The sequence below is a fragment of the Gouania willdenowi genome, chromosome 18 (assembly GCF_900634775.1).
Source record: "Gouania willdenowi chromosome 18, fGouWil2.1, whole genome shotgun sequence".
Classification (NCBI taxonomy): Eukaryota; Metazoa; Chordata; class Actinopteri; order Blenniiformes; family Gobiesocidae; genus Gouania; species Gouania willdenowi.
In genome coordinates, this window is record NC_041061.1 from 21,834,090 (window position 1) to 21,857,565 (window position 23,476).

General features: G+C 39.1%; 1 protein-coding gene across 4 annotated transcripts in view; it reads left to right on the forward strand.

Moving 5' to 3' along the window:
* The window catches only part of LOC114480087 (neurexin-1-like), a 577,574-nt gene that overhangs the window by 483,186 nt on the left and 70,912 nt on the right, over window positions 1–23,476 (forward strand). For all 4 annotated transcript variants that reach the window (XM_028473908.1, XM_028473906.1, XM_028473907.1 and 1 more), the window contains one exon: window positions 21,687–21,858. In XM_028473908.1, coding sequence (XP_028329709.1) covers window positions 21,687–21,858 — 172 coding nt within the window. The remainder of the gene's footprint in view (window positions 1–21,686; window positions 21,859–23,476) is intronic.

Below are 23,476 nucleotides of genomic sequence, written 5' to 3' on the forward strand. Positions count from 1 at the left end.
GGTGCATTGCCCTGCCTCTAGTGGTCAAATGTTTTCATTACAGTTTCCCCAAGTTCATTCAAAAGAAAGCAATTATCAATATAAAGTGCATAACATAAACACATTTAAGTGCCATAAAACACAGTGACTGTACAAAACATACTGTATCTATGAATCAATTTGTTCTTTTAAATATAGAAGTTATTTTTTGGTCGGTCTAGTCATGTGACTTGGTTCTTCTTCTGTTGTGCCATTCTTCTTCACAATGTAAATGGTGAAGTGACACTGCACCCAGCAGTTCATGTATGGTACTGCAGCCAAAATGAAGCAGAAAGCGGCTGCCAGCCTGATTTTTATCATGAATTTACAACATTAAACGACGCGTCAATGCAAATTTTTGTAGTCAACATTATCAATTATGTTTCTTATCAAATCTTGAGATGATCTATATATATAATTCTATTTTTCTCTTTTGCCCCCCCTGGCAAGAATCTCAAACTCCGACTATGCTGTTGTCTTTTACACGTTGCACACTGATTTATACACGAGTTTGAGTCCAGGAATGGACCTTTCTTCAGCCTAAAAATTTACCTATGCACTGGCGGAACAAATCAGAGCTGGGGCGGGGCAAATGACTGGGCCCTTTAAACCCAAATAATAAATCCCATGATAACATAATTTTACAACATACACATGCCCACAACAGTGGGACTTACAAGCTTCAGCACCACGGAGAGCGACTGTAATTTTGAAGTCCATCAAACGGACATGAAGTATAACAAAACAAGAGAACAACAAAAACATTAGGATGGTCACTAATATTAAAACAACACAAAGTCAAAGCCTCTCAGCACCACGGATAGCGACCACGTCATTTTGACACCCACTTTAACCATTTCAACTCAGAGCCTGTATCAGTAGCTATAAAGTTTAGTAAATCTGACACAGTGGCCCATGTGTTCACAAACACTATTTCAATATGAAGTACTATATTAGGCCTACTCACCATTACTTGAAGGACATACGACGAGCCTTGCGCTCCGCAAACTCGTCCACGATGCTGTGTTTGTCCATTTTCTTTGCTCTCATTCTCTATGGACATCATGGCAAGTCTATTCAGTCTCTCCTGTCCCACTGTGCTCCTCAACTGGTTTTTAATGAGTTTTAACTTGGAGAATGAGTGGAGCATCTTATAGACCCATTTCATTGTGGACAAACATGACATGTGACTGACGTGTGCGCGCATACTCGGTGCAGAAACCAGGTTGTTTACATATGCGATGATTGAAAAATGGCAATGAATGAACCGCTGTTAAGGCTCATAAATAGTTGGTAGTATGTAGAAAGTTTGTCACCTGAGGACGCAGTCGCTTATTTAAGGAAACTCACTTTAAGTACAGGTGAGCGATTGCGGGACTATGCAGCATTCCTGAAAACAAGTGGTTATCCGTTGTGCGCTTCTGGCCTGATGTTCAATGACCAGACATTTATACATATCTGATAGAAAAACCCAGTGTATAAACAAAAAAAAACCTAAAAGCATAAAGTCTCTAGATGCTTCGAACAACTTGTTATGAACGGGCAGGTAGGATGGCTGCTGTACTCCTGTTAACAAAGGTTTCCGTGTATTTCCGCTTATTCTGATCAGTTTCAATGGATGAGTTTCCATCTCTACATAAAGTCTCCTCCTCACTGTCCCACGTCTGCATATCAGTCCATTTACAGCTTTTTATGGTCATTTACTGGATCCAGACTGAGATAGTGCTCCGTCTGCTCCCATGCACCATCGCCTCAGCAGTGCTCCGGTTGTTTTGCACCAAGTCTGCGCGCTCATGCACCTAATTTAGTATGCATATGTCACACAAGAATGGTCTATGTAACCCTTGTATAAATCTGCATGATGGGTGACTGCCTATACTCTGTGCGCCTCTGGGCACAAGTCATGGGAGAGCCCGCCCTCTCTAGCTCCCCTGAGCCGTGGTAGAGGCGCGGCTCCCTTAAGTCCTACCCAGGCCGCCATCTCAGCCCCCTCGAAGCCCCATCCCTGGGTCTATGACATTAAGTTAGCACATTTCAGACTGTAGCATCTAGCTTGGCATCCTTTTCCAAGTATGCACATACTCTTCTTGATCAAAGGCTTTCTTTGTTTTGACTCAGTTAACACTGAATTCTCCAGGTTGAAATGTTCACAATGTTATTGTTTAGAGTATTTAATAGTTTCTAATGGGTGTCAGGAGCAAGCCTGCACAAAGTCCCGTCATCAACCCAAGCATGACACACCATGTCCCTGTTTACATGTTTGGATTTCCACGCTGTCAGATTGCCTGATCCTCACTGGTTCACAATCAGCTATGACCTGACTGTCATCACGTCTGTGTTTGGTGTGAGCAAATGAGCCTTCGTGCAAATCTGTGGAAATGTTCCGCATGAGCGACTGCATGTTTAACAGCATCTCAATCAACAGGGAGTCAGGGACATCCAGGCTTTTTTTTTTAATTTATTTTTATCTGCTTGTCTCTGGTTTTGGAAGGCGTGCTGCATCGTGCACAAAAGCAATAGATTGGACAGGAGTTGAGTGAGTCCCCCGAGAGCAAATTTACATAGTGCAATAATGTAATAATGTTTGAAAATACTCCATTATTCATTCTTCGTTCAGGTGAATTTAGGAATACTAAAAAAAACCAAACTATTGTTATTATTGTCTTTTTTTTTACCTTTTTATCTGCATATCCAAATGCTACCTCTGTCCTATCATGAGTTGTAACATTTTTCACGTCATAAACAACATAACAATAAGAAATCTGGAAATCTGGATTTGACAGCAAAAACCAATAGTTTTCGTCATAGTCTTTTGACTAAAATAGAATGTAGTTTTAGTCAAAATTTAGTCATCAGGATTGTTTCAGTTAAAGTGCAGTTTTGCTCAACTAAATGAAGTTAAGATTTTAGTTGACTAAATCTGTAAAGATAAAGAGTTTATGCATTTTCTAAAGATTCAATTCCCAGTATCACATGAGTTCCAAGTGGATTTAGGGCCATGTGACAAAATCAGAATTTAGTTTGTATGAGTTCATGAAAATATCATTACATTAAATTTTCATTTTTTTTTTTCACGTGTATTTAAAAAAGAAAATCATAGTCACTTAAAAAAAAAAAAAAAAAAAATGTAATTGACAAAAACTATGAAGGAAATTTTCAGTAGATTTAAAACTTCCATAAATGTTGAAAAATGGACGTGAAAAAAAAAAAAAAATATGATAATATAATAAAATGACATTTTCCATTAAGTTATACAAACTAAATTCTCATTTTGAATGCATAAACTCTTTAAAGCAAGTCATACATGAAATACTCAAGTACAAGTAAAAAGTAGCTTAATTAAATAGTACTCATATTAAAAGTTACTTGTCACTTTCTACCACCGTGTTTATTTTTGGAAATAGATCTTGTCACGGTTCTCTTGCATACAGTAAACATCTCATACATAAATTTAACTTAAAATGGAAGAAACCAAATCTTGCACAATTGGAACTTCATTTATTAACACCAATGAATTCAATTCAAAATAAAAGTATCTAAGTTTAGCTAAATTTATGAACTCAAAAACAGTGCCTTGCCAAATGAACCATGTGGATAACAACATAATTCGTAGAAATCCCATGCAACCTGAAACAAATAAAGTGGTAAAATAACCAGCAATCAATGCAGTTTTGGCGCCTTGCATTACGTTTAATCTGGTTGGTCTGCTATGATGTGATGCATTTGGTTGTTGTCTGGTCATTTCATTTATTTATTTATTTTTTTGTAGTTTCACAATGTCCATTGATCATTTTAAAACAAAAAAGTGTAATTTACTCGGTAATGGTTGGGTGTAGAAATGTAACAAAATACTTTACTTCTTTTAAAACATACTTAAGTACAAGTAAAATGACTGATTTACAAATATACTTATAAAAGCAACTCAATTACAGTAACGTCAGTACTTATAATCAGTTACTTTCACCTCTGTAGTCTTTGGATTAAAATGGAGCTTAGTTTTAGTCAATATAGCCAAAAATGGATTTCAGCTATAATCTGGCTTTAGTCAACTAAATGCCATCAAAATTTAGTTTATGCATTTTCTTAAAAAAATCTTTATATTTTCATATATATATATTTTGTTTTAAAGTACTCATGGCCTCATTATTTTTACGCAAAAAAAATTGATGGAAACGAAACAAAATTATGACTGGTTTGAGTTCCATGTGTGGGAGACTTTGCCCTGCATTAGCCCAAAGGAAACTGGGATAAGAAGAGATAGAAACCACCTTCTTGCCAACCTAGTTCGACCTAAAGTGTTTACAGTATATTCACTGTGCAGCTTGGCTCCAGTGAAAACACCTGATAGGAATCTAAAAAAAGAAAAAAAAATGGAGAATGCTCAACACAAAGCTACAAAGAGGCTTTTTTCACGCAGCCTTATATTTTAGAGTTGAGGTGAAAGGTGTGAAAGTTAACGCAAAGAGGCTCTTATTTATTCACCAAGCAGGTATTTTAGCTTTCAGCTCGATCACATTTTAGCCTCAGTCAAGGCCGGAAACATGGATGTCTTTCATTCGCTTCAACAAGGCTTTTCTTTTCATTAGGTGTGGTAGCAAAACAGGCCCCGAAAAAGACTGCGTGGTAAATTTACGAGTGAATAAAAAAAAAAAAAAAAAAAAAAAAGTTCACACTCAGTATCTCTGCTCTTATCATCCACTCCTGGCTGATTTGTTCATTCATCCCTCTCCTCTCCATCCGTCTGCCGCCCTTTTTGCCCCGCTGAATACGTGCGTTATGGGCGAGTGGAGGGGGGTGTAGTCTGGGGAGAGGGTTGTCTGCTTGATTGGCTGATAAGATGTCTGCTTAGGTCTTTTTACACAAAGGAGAACAAAGTGATCGGGGGTGAAGAGCGTCTGACTATCAAGTGAGGAGGCTCTCGTATGCACTCCCACGCTCCTCGAAAGCCGTAATGAGAGAGGTTGAATCCCCACGATTCATATTTGATGTGCGATCTTTGTTTTGGTGGTGTGGTTATAGGTAATGCCTTGGAGATGTGTGGCAAAAGCTGGTAAAACACACACACACACACTCAAGGAGTGAGAGTAAATAGGGACTCGTGTTAAATCATCTTGGATTTATGAGAAGGTGTGTTGGGGGTGACACACTAACACACACACACACACACACATGCAGACCCTGTACAGTAAGTGGATATGTCCCAGCAGTGCTAAACAAGGCCAACAGTCTGCCGTTATAGACAGTAAATAGAACACAGCATTACCTGTAAATAACTCGCAACACTGGCCCATAAATCCACATCTTGTGCATGTGTGGTGTGCGCGCATGTGTGCGTGTGTAAAGGAATGAGAGAGCCAAACCCTTACCCACACCACCAAAAATTCAGGATCCTGTGTCGTCAAAGTGTACATATCCTCGCAATATTTTTAATTTGAAAGTGTTACAGTGAATGTGACCTACAACTTTTAAATTTTGTTGACTAAAATGTTTCGGCGTAGGCTACATTTTTTTAAAGTGAGAATGACTAGACCAGACAGGCAACTGGCAGCCCATGGACCACATGTGGCCCTCGGTCTAATTTTGTGTGGCCCCCAAAAACTAATTTGTAATTCATGAAGTTGGAAGTTATACGAAGAACAACATGATACACAAAACTCCAGAAACACAGGAAAACAACAGCAAAATGCGCAAAATGTCAAGAAAGGTGTAAAAAAAATAACAACGGAAACACAAAAAGATACAAGAAACAATTAATAAAACACACAACTTGACACACTAAACAACCACTTAAACACAAACTGACTACAATAGGACTTCTGAGACACACAAAATGACAGAAAAGTACAAACAAAAGTACAGAAACAAATGTGACAAAAACACGCAATGACTTGGTAAAACACGCAAAAACCACAACAAAAATGTGTCATATTGATGAGAAAATCTACAAAATCAATCTAAAAACACTTGATGTGTGTTTTCAAGCTTGTATTAATGCTCAGATTGGTCATTCTTCGAAATGCTGACATGAATGTTGATAATGTGGCCCTCGGATCAGACAATCACATTTTTGTGGCCCCCGCTGTGATAGAAGTTGCCCATCTCTGAACTAGATTTTGACAAATTTAAAAAAAAAAAATACATGTGAACCAAAACTGTCAAAACATAGAAGTTAAATCTAAAATTGGTTTGCATCATGGATACTAAAAAAATCTATAGATTTACATATTGATCAAGTGTTTAACAAGACTCTTAGATACACTCATCTAAATTTCAGAAGTACTCGAATACGCTCAAATGTTCAATTGTATAGTTGATTTGGAAATTCAAGTAACATTATTAGATGTTGTTGTTGTGAAATGAAATTTACTGGCAGGAAGAACATGCCACACATAGCCATCCATGACGATGCCAAAATCTAGACGTTGATGTTATTTTATTTACAATGAGCCGAGACTACAGCAGGAACAGACCTTGGTAGTTGACCGTTCTCTGACATTTGGGACATCACCTTCTGCTAACTTCCTCATCCTCACCACCTCCGGGTCATTCAGCCATATGTTCACACAGTTACCACTGGCGTTCTTCCCAGTGACCTATACAAGAAGGTCCACTGACACAGAAATCAGACACTGGCCACAACCACTTGGTGTGCTGGCATCAAAATATTTTTTGCATTAGCGTCTAAATTATCTCAAAGGTCCAAAAAATACAAGATCTTGTCAAAGTAAAACTTCTTCAACTTATGGTGGAGTCTGGGTTATGAAAGGACATTTTCAAAGTGAAAAAGATTTGGAGCTCAGATGGAATTATTAGCCAGGCTTGGCCCTAGTGCGAAAAAGCAAGTGATGTTCAGTGCGTGTGTGTGTATGTGTCTCTGTGTGAAGACGACACCAGGAGAGAATTGTAGCTGGTACCTGACAGCCCAATCATGATGATGTCTACACTGACTGCACCTACATAATTCTTCTCTGGATGGCATCCAGTGCTCGTAGGCGGAGAGTGAACACATCTGTAAGACGTTATCGTCAACACTTCGTGAGTGCAGGTCAAGACGGTAGAAAAAGAGGGAAAGACCACACGTCGAGTATTTGTCTTATAGCCTTTTACTTATCATGCATGATGACTGCTGTGGGCACTTTATACACATTCACGACGAGGTTGCTATAGTTACAACTTGAGAGGTGGAAAGAGCACCTATGTCTACAGCGACGGCAGTAGTTATCACCTGCTGAGGGTGAAGAGCTGCACCTGGAGAACTGAGCAGCCAGTACCCCAGAAAAAAAACGTACCCAACTGGCAATTAAAAGGACTCTGTGGTCTATGAAATACAAGGTGGTGAAAGGGGGTGGGGAATAAGTCAACGGGATAGTTAGAGTTATTGTTGGGAAAGATGTATTTTGATAATTTCTTGACATTTGACTTAAACTTACAGATGAAGCTACAAGTGGAATCCCAGATACCACAAAGGTATAAGTAGACAGTGAGGAATTGAAGATCAATTGAATGTTGAGTAAATGGTTTGTGTACTAAAGAATTTCAATTAAAAAGGATATGAGGACACGGTACAATTGTTTGGATAACATATTTGTGTCAAAAAAAAATGTTACGTCTAAAGAAAAGGAAGCAAAAGAAGGTGTTTCTTTTACATGAATGCCTAGCTAGAACCTAGCTAAGAGCTGACACATGTTTTGTTTCGTAACCACTAAAATGTGGCCAAAGAAGTTTTTTTTTTTTTTTTTTCTAAAACCAATTTTATATTCAACATGTGGGAATTTAATCTACACAGTATGAAGTGATTATTCAATCAATTGAAGTTATTTAATGCTTTGATTAGCATGCTAACTGCTAATGATAATGGCTGTGATTTTTATAGCGCTTTTTTCGAGGAGACTCAAAGTGCGTACAGAAACCATTATTTATTCACACCAGTCACTCACATCAGTCATACCAGTGGTGGTAAGCTACATTGTAGCCACAGTTAAGAATTTTATAACCACAACCAACATTCATACAAAATTCATACCTATTCATACGAGGCAATATGGATAAAGCTGCGTTCACAACGGATTCATCACGAACTGCCCGTGCGTCCAGATTACATAAGTCAATGGATGGATGCGTCCCAGATGTGAAATTTTTCCTGCGCGGCGGTGCGGTCCGATCTGCCCATCAAGAACATTGGCCGTGCTCGTTCCCAATTTTTCGTCATATACTCAAATACCCATAGTCGCTAGAGTTGAAAATATTGAACTTCTGCGACTGCTTCGCATGACGAAAGCCAATCAGAGTCTTTGTTGACGATGTCGGGCCGTCAACACGAACGCCGGTCTGTTCACCCATTCAACCATGGAGTAGAAGGTGTGTGTGACCACCTGGAGCTGTATGACACGGCCTTTATAACCGGGACCGGAATTAGAAGGATCTGGCGTGGAGGAGAATCAGCGAGGAGGTGGTAGTAGCAGGTAAAAGTTGTCTCTCTAGTTTTCATCTTTGAAAGTCGGCATTGAGCTAGGATAACATTAGCCGGTAATCACACCGGCTTTTTTTCACTGGTGGTTTATGTTTTTGAGAGGAGGAAAAGGAGCGCAGCTCCTCGCTTCAGCAGGCAGCGAAAATCACCGAGTTGGATGTGTTGCTGGTGGGCGGGGCTTCGCTTCAGATGAGCACAAGCGAATGAAGCGAATGGCGACATTTTTTGATCCTGCAAAACCTGCGGAACGTTTTGTGCGGCAAATGCATCCGGTGCTGCAGAAGACGCATTCGGTGTGAACGCAGCATAAAAGTGCCTTGCACAAGGACACAACGACTTGAATAGAACGGGATTCCAACCCCCAGCCCTTCTGTGATTGGACTACCCACTCTACCACTGAGCTCTAGCTGCCTTTGCTGCTGCTTTTACTATTCCCCAAAAACTCTCATTTCTTCAGTAAATGGGTCAATACCTATTTCTAAGATATTACAGATTTTTTTTTTAGAAGATATATGTAAAGTAGTGTCATGCTACTATTATACACTAGCTACTATTCAAATAATCCAATCATACATTTGAACTTTTGAGCTTGCAATTATTAGAAAGCATGAAAGCATATTTGTCCAGGGGGAAAAGTGAAAGCGCATTGTTTCAGAGGTGGTTTAAAATAGAAAAGTTCAGTGACAGATGTTTTATGGAGCTTGGAGTGTTTCCCAGGTGACAGTTGTTGAGGATCCAGTCCCAGCTCAGACAGACAGCTAGTGCATCACAGAGCTAATACGCCGAGACAACTGTCCACACCTTCAACCACCAACCTGTGACACGTGTGACGCGACAGAGCTGATCCCACAACTGTCTGCAGCAAGAAAGGTTTCTCTAAGTCTTTGCGTCAAAGATGTAACCAATCGTGGATAGATACAACATACAATGGCATGAAACATTAAAACACATTTGGAATACTACATACTTTGTTGTGATACTTTAGTTCTTGCCACTTTGCGTATCTGCTTGTCCTTGTTACAGGCCCTTTGACATCTTCTTCTCCAGTTGTCAGAAAGAGATAGCACACAACGTTTTCCTTTATTTTTATTAGTTTGCCTCGCTCAGTGGCGTCATTGCTAGAGACGGCTGCGCTTCACGAGCAACATTCCCTTTGCCTCTTGTAAAGTGCGTGCAATCACACAGCGCTGAAAAAAGACACGACAACTTTCCCAAACAGAGCCTTAATGACAACATTGGTTCAAACGATGATGTCAGTAGCCTGTGTTGACATGAATATTAATCCTCCTACATTGGTTTCATGTGTTTGATTGTATCAACATTCACCCTTGCTCAAGGCTAACTAAAGTTAGGAGTTTGATTTATACGTTTAATTATACAATTTGTTACTGCTCATTTTAAAAAAAAAAAAAGATTGATTGATAAGCTTGTGTGGTTAGTTACTTTGCTTTGTTTTAGTTTTTTAGCTGAAAACCATAGACCCTTCCTTAGGGAGGGCTGGTGATGGTCACAATTAAGCAATAAAATAAATCAATGTATTTTATTGCAATAACAAAATATGCATTGCTGTCTCATAATGATTGCACTTCCTGTGGTGTTGACCTTTGACAGCATGTGCAGACAAGAAGAAGAAGAAAAAAAAAAGAAAACCAGAGACTAAATGCGGTCGTGACTCAAAGTTTTCTTGTTATTCAGGCTGATACGCAACTGCAGCATACATATTAGAATTTCTAATAACGCGTTTTATTTATCGTATGGTTCTGTAGATTTGAACAAGTAATTTGTTTTGATCCATAAGCTGGAATATAAACGGGGCCATAATAATTGGTAATTATTCATAACTTCAGTTAGTGTAAACCAATGTTTGGTAAAAAGATGCATCTTTAGTATTGTTGTCTGATTGGGTTTGCTCCCTAAGCTGCATTATTAACAGTCTAAGCCACTGGCTTTATTATAAAGCACTTACAGTCCTCATTTCACAGAAATATGGTTTATTTTTATTGTAGTCCTATAGCTTCCAACTAGCGTAGCCTCTTGCTTTTTTTTTTTTTTTTTTAACCGAACCCTGTTTTGATTAATTGAACTATATATATTCAAATGATATGAACAATCATTAATATCTAAGTAATCCAACAATGACAATAACATTCGATTTTTCATGAATACCAAAGTTTTATTTACCAAAAGAAAATACATGTGTCATCATTACACATTTGTTTGTGTGCGTTCGCAGCAGAGCAAGGGAAAATCAGCCTTAAAACATGGCTCACACTGTCATGACTCTAGTAATATATTGGATCCAATTTAAGAATAATCAGCATACGCAAATGTCCAGATTCATTGTAGAAGGACGGTCTTCTCCACGTTTCGCTAAAACTGACCTTGTCTAACTGGGCCAGGCTCGAACTCGACACAGTTTTGCTCCAACAAGCGTAACAGACTCTAGAGCCATTTGTTTGCAGTCTAAAAACAAATGCTCCTGCGTTGGAACAAAATGAACATTGTAAGCAAGACACAGCCCACGGCACTGTGGGTACAAAAATGATCTGCCAATGTGTGAAATAAAAATAAAAAAAACCACCTAAACGATCTGTGTTTCCCAAGGAAAATGCAAGTGAGATAAATGCATGAGCTGAACACCTCGGAGTCAGTCTAACCCCTCTGAGTTTAGTCACTGTTCTAATAGGTTTGAATGGATTTCAATTGAATTTGGCCAAATAATCAATACTCGTTAAATTTATGAAAACGGCAGAAGAGAGGAGTATTTCCTAGTATTCTGTACGCTGGGGTAACCTGATCAGTTTAATCAGACTATATTTGGGAGACGAGTTATCGGACAAAAATCTATTGTATAATAACAAAGTATACTGTAATTATCCTCAATAATAACATAGATATACTGTATGGTCTGACGATCATGTATCCCAGGTGATTGTGGAAGCGTTGTTACATTCTCGATTGTCATAAAAGAGTGAGCAGAATGGGATGGATTTCCCATTTTCTTTGTCAGTTCTGGCCAATCGATAATGCTCTTCTTCTCTGTTTAATCCTCCCTGAGAAGTTCTCTACTTGAGTAACAGCGCCCCCAATACCCCATGGGAACAATGTGAACGCAAACCGAGCCAAGTCAAGGTGTTATGATTATAAACTTGATTCCAGCCCAGTTGGATAAAGTCCCAGACTATCCTGGTGTGATCTTTAGTTATGGGTCTGCCGCACTGTGATTAAAGAAAGTGCTTTTTGGGCTTGGGTTTGGGTTGCACGTGTAACTAATGAGAGCAGCACATCGACACAGGTGAGTCACCGTGAACAGATTTGGTCATCACGCTGCTGATTACCCTGAAAACAAACATGTGCACGGCGCACCCATTCATTAACCAGCAGTCAACAGCAGTGCCACAAAGACGGGGAGGGAAGGAAAGGACAACAAGGCCGACAGCTGGGCACAGAGACAGTTTGTGTTTCTTTTATCCGTGTTTGTTCAGTTTAGCCAAGGGCAAATATTAGCCTGTGTACGCCACAGCCGCTCCTCCCCACCGTGCTTCAACTGCACACCCTGCCCACGATGAGGGAACGCTCACAGGGCGGTGGAGGATTGGGAGAGGGGCAGTTGGAGATCTATCAGTGTAGCAGATAGAGAGAGGGGTAAGACAGTTAAGAAAAATTGAATGGAGACCAAAAGATGGCAGAAAATAAAGAGGAAGTAGGTGATCTGAGCAATCAGTTGGCAGTTTGTGGCCTAAATAAAATGAAACCATATTTTCTCATCAAAGCACGCTCAGGTATACAGGCGCTCTTAAACCGATGACATATACTGCTTTTCACGCTGCTGCATTTTATGGTGCGCGTCTACATTGGGGCTTTTGTTGGAGGCACTGTGTGACTCTATTTTCTAGCACTTACCATGGGAAAGACTGTTGTTTCTGTGCCAAAAAAAAAAAAAAAAGGAGTGCTGATTAAGTGAAGTGGAAAAAAAAGAGGCATAAAAGTGGTATTTTGACAGAGTTTTTTTTTTCAGGATGCAGGTTTGTTGTGGACTTTAAAGGAGAAGAAGAGAAATAGCTGGATGGGGAGGACCAGGCTGCAAAGGCAAACAATAGGGACTAAAATCACTTTACTCTTGATTTTGTTCGAAGGTCAAAGTCATTCCCTTTAATTTCTCCTCACCTCTGCGGCACAAGCACATCCAAACAGACATTAATGCTCATGTTTTCCCCATAGAACACACAGATACTGAAACGCTACTCAAAGTACTCTGGAGTTTCATATTGTTTATCTCTCTTGTGGATTTTTCTGAAAAAAATAAATATAAAATTACCAATGACCGCACAACCCACGGACACAAATTTAGTTTGATTCTGGGTCTGATAGTTTGCATGTTTCATTTTATGCCACGTGAAAATGGTAAAGGTTGGTGTTTCACGATAGTAAAACTTTTTATGGAACTTTCATTTGTGTTAAAGAATATCTGAGATGTATCACTTTTTTGTGACAATGTCAAAAATCGCTATTTAAGATATGTTTTTTTTTTTTTTTTTGCCATGTCTTTATATGATGTCATAGGCTAACACGACATGTAGTGTTGTGGACTTTCATTTCCAGTGTAATCAATCGAATCACATTGTTATGGCTTATAGATCAATGACGTAAACGTCATTTACTCCAAAAAGAAAAGAAAAAGGGTTGAAATAGACACTCAAAAGTTTGTTTTCATCTCTATCGTAAAGCAGTCTTATCAACATTTTTGGAATTATTATTGATATTCCCGTGATATGACAATGAATTAAAACAATTCTTTGCACCCGTGCCCGTGACTCCACATCCCACAATGCAATGCAATGTCAACAATGTCTAATTTTTCTTGAGGAAATGATCTTAGATTTATTGATCTATGAGACTTCACTATGTCTTTACCTGAAAAAATGTACTTTACTAAACTAAAATCTCAATATAAATCGAATCGTCACCCAAGTATTGTGACTAAAATCGAATTGGGACAAAGACATATCGTCCAATCCCCAGTTATGATTGTGTCTCTAAAAATATGCAAAGTATTTAATATTATCTTTTATTAAAAACTTAACTTATTTCTGTTGTAGAAATTAGCCGTATTCATTTATACAATGTCCCAACGGATTCTCATTTTCAGTCCCTAACCAAAAACCAGATTGTGCACAATATTCAAGGACTCAGCTGTATTGTTTCATAGTTCTCTAGATGAATTTACGCTGCCAAGGCAGAGTGATATGCTTTGAGTTGAAGCGCTTTTAAGAGCTTCAAATTCTTTCTCTCAGATCCCTTGAAAAAGTGTGCGGATCAATTGGATTGTACCGCAGTTGCTCTGAGAACCCGAGTCAACACGGTGATGTTCCTCTGGGGAGTGATAGAAGTGGTGATGAGTGGCCGACATATAAGAGAATTGTGGGAAAAAAAGTAAGAAAGGTAAAAGCCAAAGTGAAAGACATTATAATTGAGGACATCTGAAGGTGATGCAATAACTGGTTCTTGTTGAAGAGAGTGAGAAAGATTTGGAGGCTTTTATTGTTCTAATCGAAAGGTCTAATGACTGAATGGACTCAAATATCATTTTGATGAGATTTTATTCTGGTCTGTTTGAACTGCTGGCTTAAAGTACTAGACATGGAATCTTTACGGAAAGTCAGAGAATGGAGAAAAACTACACTCACCAGTGGAATTTTAGAAAGTCTTCAGTACTTTGTTAAAGCTGACATAGTGTTGTTATTGGCTATCCTTGTCCTTCCAGTGAAAGTCCCTCTATTGAAGTTTGAAAGCAGATATCAGGATTAATAGCATATCTCAAGGTTTAGTGTATTGGTGGGGGATTATGGGGACTGGTAAAGACACAGAATAATTGGATATTACAAAAGAAAGTGAAGTACATGGGAGAACTTTATTTGGCTTTTGAGCTGCTTTGTCACATGTGAAGTCATCCAAATGTCAAACACTATCTTTGCACATGAGGGGGCGCGCTCGATAAGAATCCTATTCCTCTTCTTTTGTCACATTTTTTTTTTTGCCACCACTGTATCACAAGTCTTTCTTCACCCCTGTGGATTTTGCTCATCCTGCACATCCGGCCGCTGCTGACCTTATCCCCTACAAACCACGATTCGTCTCAAGCTAGCAAATTGACACAAAACATCTCTGCTCTTTGGCAGATTCAGGTTTTACTCATGTATCTTGATACATTTAATCTATTTGAGCACATCCTTTAGCAGCAGTTGAGTCTGAGTTATGAATGATGATTCTATTTTACCACTCGAGGTGTCATATTCCTTTAAGCTATCTGCTGATTGAGTCATTTCTCTTGTGATGTAGCTGTCGGAGGCAGACTAGTATCTTGATGGATGCTGTAGCTTGATTTAAAAACCAGCCCAAATGGCCCCACTTGATCGGCCTAGAAGACTTGATTGACCCTGTGGAAGTCATATCTTATTACTGGTACAATCAGATTTATTTGATAACCATAATACAAATGTTGTAGTCCTTGCAGATTGCATCTAATTTTACTGGAGGTCACTGGTTTACACCGTGCTCAATCAATTTGGCATTCGTTACAGCTGCTGAAATCAATACGTTGTTATAGAAAATGGACTCACTGGATTATATCTAGAAAAAAGGTGTCCACTGTGGGAGCAAAACAATTGAGAATAATCACCCGAGCGTCTTTCTTTGATTCCCCTATTATTATGTATCTCGATATCATATCATACCAGCATTATATTAATCAGTTTTCCCTGCATACGCCCTTGGTCTTTCACAAGGATGAATATTTGTACAAGTTTTGAATACCACAGGCAGCACCCAATGCAAAATTTCAGGGTATTTTCATCATAGTTTTTGTCTACTACATTTTTTAAGGGACAATAACTGGACTATGGCTGTTTTTTTTTTTTGTTTTTTTTTTGTTGACAAATGAAAAAACTACAATTTTGTCACATGTGCCAAAATCCAATCTGAAGTCATGTGACCATGTGGCTTCAACAGTAACTTTAGATTTAAGGCAATTAATCATTAAAACCCAATTTTATGTCATTAATAGATTCTGGACGTCATCTTGTATTGCATCTTCAAAGAGTTGTGCCAAAAGTTTTGGTTGTACAGCATTGTTACATTCATGGACAAATAAGCAAAAGATATGAGTCAAGGAAATTCAGATTTAAGTGTGATTCATTGTTAAAGCAGCACCACTCGTCGCTTGGAAACAGCCATTGTTGAAGAGTTGGTATTATATAAAAAAAGAAAGGTATTGACTCCCATAAAGTTTAGATGACTTAAGGAGAACGTTACCCACAATCTTGCGCTTGCCAAGGATTTATGCTTTTAGGCTGTGGATGAGTAAAATTTCATTTAAATCATAATTTGGCATTGGTTAAGTTAGTTATTGAGAAATTTATCCAAACCTCAGCCCGAAACTGTTCCATTACAAAAAAGCTGTTCGCTGCCTCCGTTATTCTCTTCCACAGAGCATTTAAAATTAGCTCCTTAAATTCCAGTTTTCACACTACCAAAAATAACATCTTTGTTTCCTTCATCTCAGCTGTGAGGATGCGGATTATCAGCTTGTAAACATGTATTTCCTTGCCAGTGTTTTGTTTTTAGGGCAAGGCCTCCGAACCAGGAACATGACGATCAAACTCAGCCGCCGCATTTATCAGCACCCGATCAATTGTACGCCGGGATTGGTCAAATACAAATGTTTCATGAATTGGTCCTGTCGTACGACCAAATGTGCAGTCAGATTTGCACCCGTTTTCATGCATGGTTGATAAATGAGGGCCAAGGTCTCTGCAGAAAGACTTTAGCATGTTTTGACTACTGCTATCAGCTACACTTAAACAGGGAGAGAGTGAAAGGTAGCAGTTTTGGAGAGTCACACATTTCTATCCGGTTAACTTGCAAAACTCCTGGCCGATCTGGTACTGCAACTGTTGACTCCATCTGTGCTTATTCATCTAAAGCCACCACAATACTAACCATCTTTGAGCATTCCAAGATGGCCGCATCTACAGATGGCAAAGACGCTGCTCCTCACATTTGGTCAGAGAAAGTCATTTAACTACTAAACGCCAACAAAGAAATTACCAAACTATGGGAAGAGATTTGCTGCCTTTCTAATGAGCTAAAAAAGAAAGATGAACTACTCACCAAATATATGGACATGATCGTACAACAGTCAATAGCGCTGTCCTCCTTCCTCCATAGTACTCTATGTGACAACGATACAGTTCCCTGGGAGAATCCAGGTTCAAGACTGTCTTGTTCCACACCACCCCTGCCATCGTGGGCTGAGGTTGTCAATCAGTTACTATCCATAATCGCTTTGAAGCCCTCTTGTACAAAAATGGAGGCAAACCCAGTATAATTAAGCCAACTGAAACCATTGCCAGGAAAACGCCTCCACCACCGCTTGGATTAAATTCCCACTAATCACAATCCTCCTCTGTAGCCCGTCGAAAACTCCTCAAAGCAGCAGTCCAGAGGCACTCTAGCTCCATGCGCACAGCCATTGACAAACACCACTCTAATCCGCCTGCTGCTGAACCACTTCAATGTCAGCCCGTGACGGAGGATCCACAGACATCAGTGACCCCCTCACCGTTAGACGCAGAGCCGCTTCAACGCCAACTGAAGCCAAAAACATAGACTTCCCCACAGTCAATTTATAATTTAAGTTTGTGCTCAATTTTATGAAAATGGTGTCCAATATTAATCTGTCGCTGCAAGGAGACGATAATACTCACATAATCATGAGTACAAGCGTATGGAATCCTAAGCTTCTCAACATCACATGATGTGCCCCATGTACTTGTGCATCCACAGATGAATTAATTGCTTTTCATATAGGGCAAATCAGCAAAAAAAAATAGCATTTATCATTCTTTTCACCATCTACGCCGCTCCACTTGCTGATTCATAAGCTAATAAACACTAAAGCTGTGCCAACTTGTGTGCAAGCACGTCAAGTTAAGCTCAAGTAGACACAGGCTGTGATAGATCATTATTGGGGGGAATGAGAAAGAAGCTGATGAACAGTTTTGCAATCTCACCACCCACGGGGCTATTAAAATGAAATCTGTCAAGCCAAATCATTAGCATCAGCAGATTCCTCAACTGGTCAGCTGCAGGTTTTTTTTTTTTTTCTCACAATGCTTCTGAGAGGCAAAGTTGATACAGCAAAATGCAAAACACCGCGGGTGATTTAAAGAACCGTCTCTGCTCGAGTCGTGCTGAATCTATGTTTCGCTTCTTCCAAATGCTGCATCCTCTTGTTTTCTCTCTCGGATATATCTGGTACGTGTGCATTGGCTCTGAAATGCAAAAATAGCTATGAAAAGTACATACTGTAGGTGGAGGTAATGCATAACTGTCATGGATTTCGAGACACAGATAAATCTTTTAAAACATGTTTGCTCGCTTTTGTTCTGTTTTTTTCTCTGTAATTGTCTACTAGCGAGTGTTCTCCAGAAAGAACAAGATCTTGACTTGTTCAAAAGGAGCTTTGATCTCAGCACACCTTGCAGTCTTAAAGGATCATCAGTGGTTTTTTTTTTTTTTTTTTTGTCGCGTACTCACTGTTTTTCCTCTCTGCAAGCCCCTCCTTGTTCTCTTCCTGCTCTTGCATCTTCTCTTCGGTCTGATTCGTCGAGCGCTCTCTCAGGCTTGTCGATAACCCTGATACACCCCGACTGCAGCTTCCACCTCATTCTCATTCTACTATCGACAGTGCCGTTTACCTCCATGCGTTCTCGCAAGCTGCAAGGTCATGTTGAAATATTTCAAAAAAACTCATATTCCAACACTGCTTTGTTTGTGCTGGAGCCGCAGCCAATTTCCCCCCGTTTGTTAAAGATAAAGAAAAAGACTCTAATGGGAGGATAACAATGGCTATTCTTTATATTTTTTTCTTGGTTTGTTTAACAAAATCAATACACTTTAAAGCAGGTAAACAGTTTTCTCACTTCTTTGTGCTTTAACTTTTGGCAAGGAAAGCAAGTTTGTGCCAAAATAATTTAATCATGCACTTCAGGTCCCTGTCTTCATAAGTTTCAGATAAAAGCTGTTTTAGTGTAGTAAATAAGATTTGACTAAAATGTAGTTTTCGCCCAACTGTGCAGTGATTGCCTTTCATGTCTTTTGCACTTTTGCTACTATTCTTACTGTCTTTCGTCTTTGTTTCTTTCTTTCTTAATGTGCAAACAATCAACTTTTGCACAAAGGTCAAAGGTCCAGATTGCCTCAGGTGCAAAAACAGACCAATCATCCTAATGGTGGCGCTATAGCAAGCCTCTAATTATTAACATTTTGAAAATTCTCAACAAATCAACCATATGTGCAACAGATTTCACCAAAATCAAGCCCCGACACTGTTGAAACTTTTGTGCTTTTAAGCCTGTTACAAATTATGAAGTCCATCATTCTGTTTTAATCAAAAACTGTAAAACGTAATAAACCTATCACCTCCCACAGACTTGCTACAGCACATCTTTAAACTGTCCAACAGAAATTATTTATTTTTTAACAATTGAGTTTACAGTGCATCAACATGTTTACCTATAAACTGTAATGTAAACAACAACTAGAACATTCTTCATTTTCAATGTTTGTTAATTCCAAATGCAATTGGTGTATTTTTTTATTCTTAGCATATATTTTGACAGCCATTTTGAAATCTACCTTGAAACGTCAACAGCTGCTGTCTTGCACACAGGTGACTGGCTTAGTCAGTTTGTGAAGCTACAGGTGATATTTCCATGTGCTAATTAGCTCATTGACAAAGATGTTAAAATTAGTTGTGAATTAATTATGCGTTTGACATGATTTATTTACAATCCAGAAATTGTAAATTGAAGCCTCAACTGACATATTATTCTTATTAGAATGCCACTTTTTTTTCATCTTCCTACACTCTACGGCTTATAGCTCTGAATTGCATAAAATTGCATTTTCCTTGGTATTACTATAATTTCCTTTATTTATGATGCGTTGAGCTGCTGTAACACCTGAGTTTCCCCCCTGGGGTTTATAAAGAATGTTTATTGTGTATTCATGTTTTACTTATTATGTATTGACCCACAGAAAAACAGTAAGATGAATTAACCAAAGGAAAGGAAAGGAAGGGACAGTAATGGTCTTATTTCTGATATTAGCCTGCAGCTGCAGCAGATTAAGGATTGCTAAGCAGTATTCGAGTATCAGTGGTGTTTGAAGAGCAGCCAGGGCTTATTGTAAGTTACCTACATCTCCCTTCATTTCAATGTTGCAGGCTTGACTACTCCTCGCCATTCAGATGTCTATTTTTCTTTTTCCCAACCTTCTGTTTCAATAGATATCTTTGCTTAAGGGAAATAGCCATTATAATGTCATTACAGCTACGCTAAAACCATTTTTTAAAAATCACTGGTTCCCACCGGCGTCCCACCATAATTGGCTCACTACATTCCCCCAGTACGAAGAAGGACATTAATGTTCCTGAACACTGAACACAAACGCTAATATCTTTGTAAATACCATTCAAATTCACTCACCCCTCCGCTTTCAACTCATAATAGCTTATATTCATCCAGCTACTCCGTAGGGAATTGAATTAGTTCTCAGAGAAAAGGTGCTATGATCAGTGGAGATCCTCCCCATGCCTCGATCCTCAAATGTACAGTACAGCACCTGTATATCAAAGGACTTGATTGACCCATTTCAATCAACACACACATCATATAGAATTACTGCAACTTTTTTCATCTAAATCAACTTACTGGATTGTGCCCTAACCCATTAATCCAATTTCCATCCATGTGAGCTCCGCTAATCGCTTCCCGATATTATCCATTGTCATGTCTTTCGGCCCATGACAAGTCCAAGCTGAGAGACTGCAAGGGTCAGTTCCTTCGCCATTTGAGACGTCTAAGCCACTTTCTAGGATCATATGCTGTCAAGTCCATCAAGCTCATCCAGGTTCAGGATTACTACTCATTTTACGGTTTTCCTCTTGCCTCGCCTGGTTTGTTCCCATCACCAGACCGTATGTTCATCCCCGTTCTTTGCTAATGACAAACTCTGGCATGTCCACTTGCGCTGCTTTTTTGAGCGTGCCCAATTAATACCTTAATCATGGCCATCAATAGTGCATGGCTGTAGTGTTGCCTTGGCAGATCTGGGGAAGTAGTAAGATTTGGCTGTGATTTTACTGATCATTAAGTTTCTATGCAAACCTTGCACGTATTTACTCAATTAAAAGGCTATTTTAAGTCCAGTTAACCAGTGGATATTGGGGTTTTCTTTTGTAAAATACTTAATCAACTATGAATAATGGAATAAGGCTCTTAGCATAAGTCAAACATTTCACCTCTAAATATCTATGGAAAGCAGATGATAAAATGCACATAACTAATGAGCGAGCTGAGACAGGGAGGCAGTAGGTGAATGGCGGGTAATCCCTTTCTGCAAAAATAAGCTTGACCTATAGTGACACTCGGGAAGTCCTTTGCAGAGGAAGACTATATTGGAGAATCTGTTTGTGATGGCTCTCTCTGGCATGTTTCGGTTTCCTCTACCTGTTTGGCGGTGCCTCTTTGGCAGACTGTAACTGTGTAAATGACTTTGACCTTTCCAGAGAATGAGGACGGAAACCACAGAGAGAGGAGAGAGAGGCTCGCAGAGGAGAGTTGAGTAGGCGGTTGGCTGTAATAAACTCAAAGCAGTGGGCGGCTGTCAACACTAATAGATGATGGAGCATGGGGTAGGAGAGGGGGGGGTCCTCCTCCAGTTGATGAATACTAAAGATAGCTGAGCACTCAACCAGTTAAGTGTTCTTTACTAGGCTGAAGGGTGAGTGATGCAGTGATGTACGGTAATCATGTCATTGGGTGTTGGCCCTGTCCTGTAATGGAATACTTTTGCCTCAGTATTTGACATTAAGTAACTATTAAGAATTAAGATTTGAGTTTTGAGCTATGAAATTTGTGGTTAAATCAAAGATAGTGTACTCCAAAAAGAAAGTAAAAAGGTTGAAATTGCCGCCTAAAAATTATCTTCGATTTATTGATCCATGAGGCCTATATTATGCATGTATCTAATTAAAAGATTTGTGTTTAGCAGTTTTAATAAAAAGAACAACACTTGAAAGTTCCTGTTCTTGTTCTGCGCTCAACTAATAGTCTTCTTTATTTTCTTCTTTCAGGAACGGGGAAAGATCGGCGTGATCTTCAACGTGGGAACGGACGACATTACCATCGAGGAGAGCGCGGTGATGGTGAGCGACGGCAAATACCATGTGGTGCGATTCACACGCAGTGGCGGAAATGCCACTCTGCAGGTGGACAATCAGCCCGTCATTGAGCGTTTCCCCTCAGGTAGGAACAGACACTTATGTCTCCCGCATTGGGTTTGAGCTAGAATTGCATTAAGTTATTATATCTGCGAGGTAATGCAGTGGAGAGAGAAACGTGAAGCTTTTGGAAAGAAATAAGTCTCCCAGGAGCGACTGAACGACTTTACACTTATATTTAGATGTTTGCATTATTCCAAGCAATTAAGTCAGGTTATGATTGACAGGATAGGAAATGTCAAACAGGGTTCCTAAGGCAGGTGTTTCCACCTTTAGGCGGTTTGTCTGCCATTGTGGCATCTGACATAATTGAGCCAGCATGGCCCAAATGTTAATCCACTAACCAGAGCTGGTAAATGACCAGATTTTTAATGCAGATAGAAGACAATTCCCATCAGGGGAGTTTGGCAGACATGTTTCTAAGCAAGCCTCAGATCTAAGATAACCACAGGGACACCATGATTATACATACAGACTGTAAATGAGGGCAAACAGCCAATGAGTCACTGCTGGGACCATGCTAATTCCCTCTTCTTGGTGTTTAACTGTAATCCATTTTGCCCTGAACGATGAAGCTATTTTGGTCGTTTAGAAGCCGCTGCTTAATTTCTCTCTCCACTGTACCTCCCTCTTTGTTGGTTGTTTTCAAAGGAAGACATTTTCTGTTCCCATCTTGCACTTTGTAAAAACTGGCATATCATGAACCATAACCAGAACAGTGAAACAGGATGTTTCTTTTTTATTGAAACTTCTAAATCAAACCACAATAGCCCAATTGTTTTGCAGCAGTAAATGCAACAACTTCCAGCAGGGAGAGCAGTGATAAGGTGGTGGAGATATTTTGTCTAGTTGACATATAGAGCAAGGGACTGGAAAATTAAGTGTGATAGTGGTTATCTTGTGGTTCAGAGCTTTGTTATGGTGTTGAGAAGTGTATTTTCAATAAGTGGGACAAGATCTTGCAATATGAAGACGTCATGAGATGCCTCATTGGTTCATCAGCTTCCAAGATGATGACTGTCTCTACCCTTCATCGTTGTTGTTCTCGTAGACTAGATGCAGCTGAGGGATGTTGTGTGTGCACCATAAAAAAGACAAAAACCTCTTTCCTGTGCCTTAATAATCCTCAAGCCTTAATCCACAAACTCAAAATAAGTGTATTTTTAAAAGAAACGTACAACAATTGCAACTTTGATATGATAACTTCAATAGTAAACTGTCTCCTTTGTAAAATAGTGCTCATTCTTTTCTCCGAAGAACACAAACCTGGCTGAATGGCCTCTGCAGCATAATTTTATCCTGGAGATCAAGAAAATACTATTTTATTGAGACATAGTATTGCTAGTTTTTTGTAAATATGCAGCAAAAACAAGACCCTAAAAAGAAACTAGAAATGTTTTCCTAATATTTTGTAATTAATTGTGAACTATTTCCAAGTACAAGCATTTTTTTGTAGTTTTTTTTTTTTTTTTTGAAAGGATGATCATTACAATGATGATAAATTTGCTGTGTGGTTCTGTTTTCAGACTGAAATGTCAGTGTGGTTCTGGCACTTAGAGTTTTTGTAGAGTTTTCTAACAGAACTCAGTTGAATAAATGTCAATTTGATAAATATGATAACGATGTAATAGAAATAGGTAAAT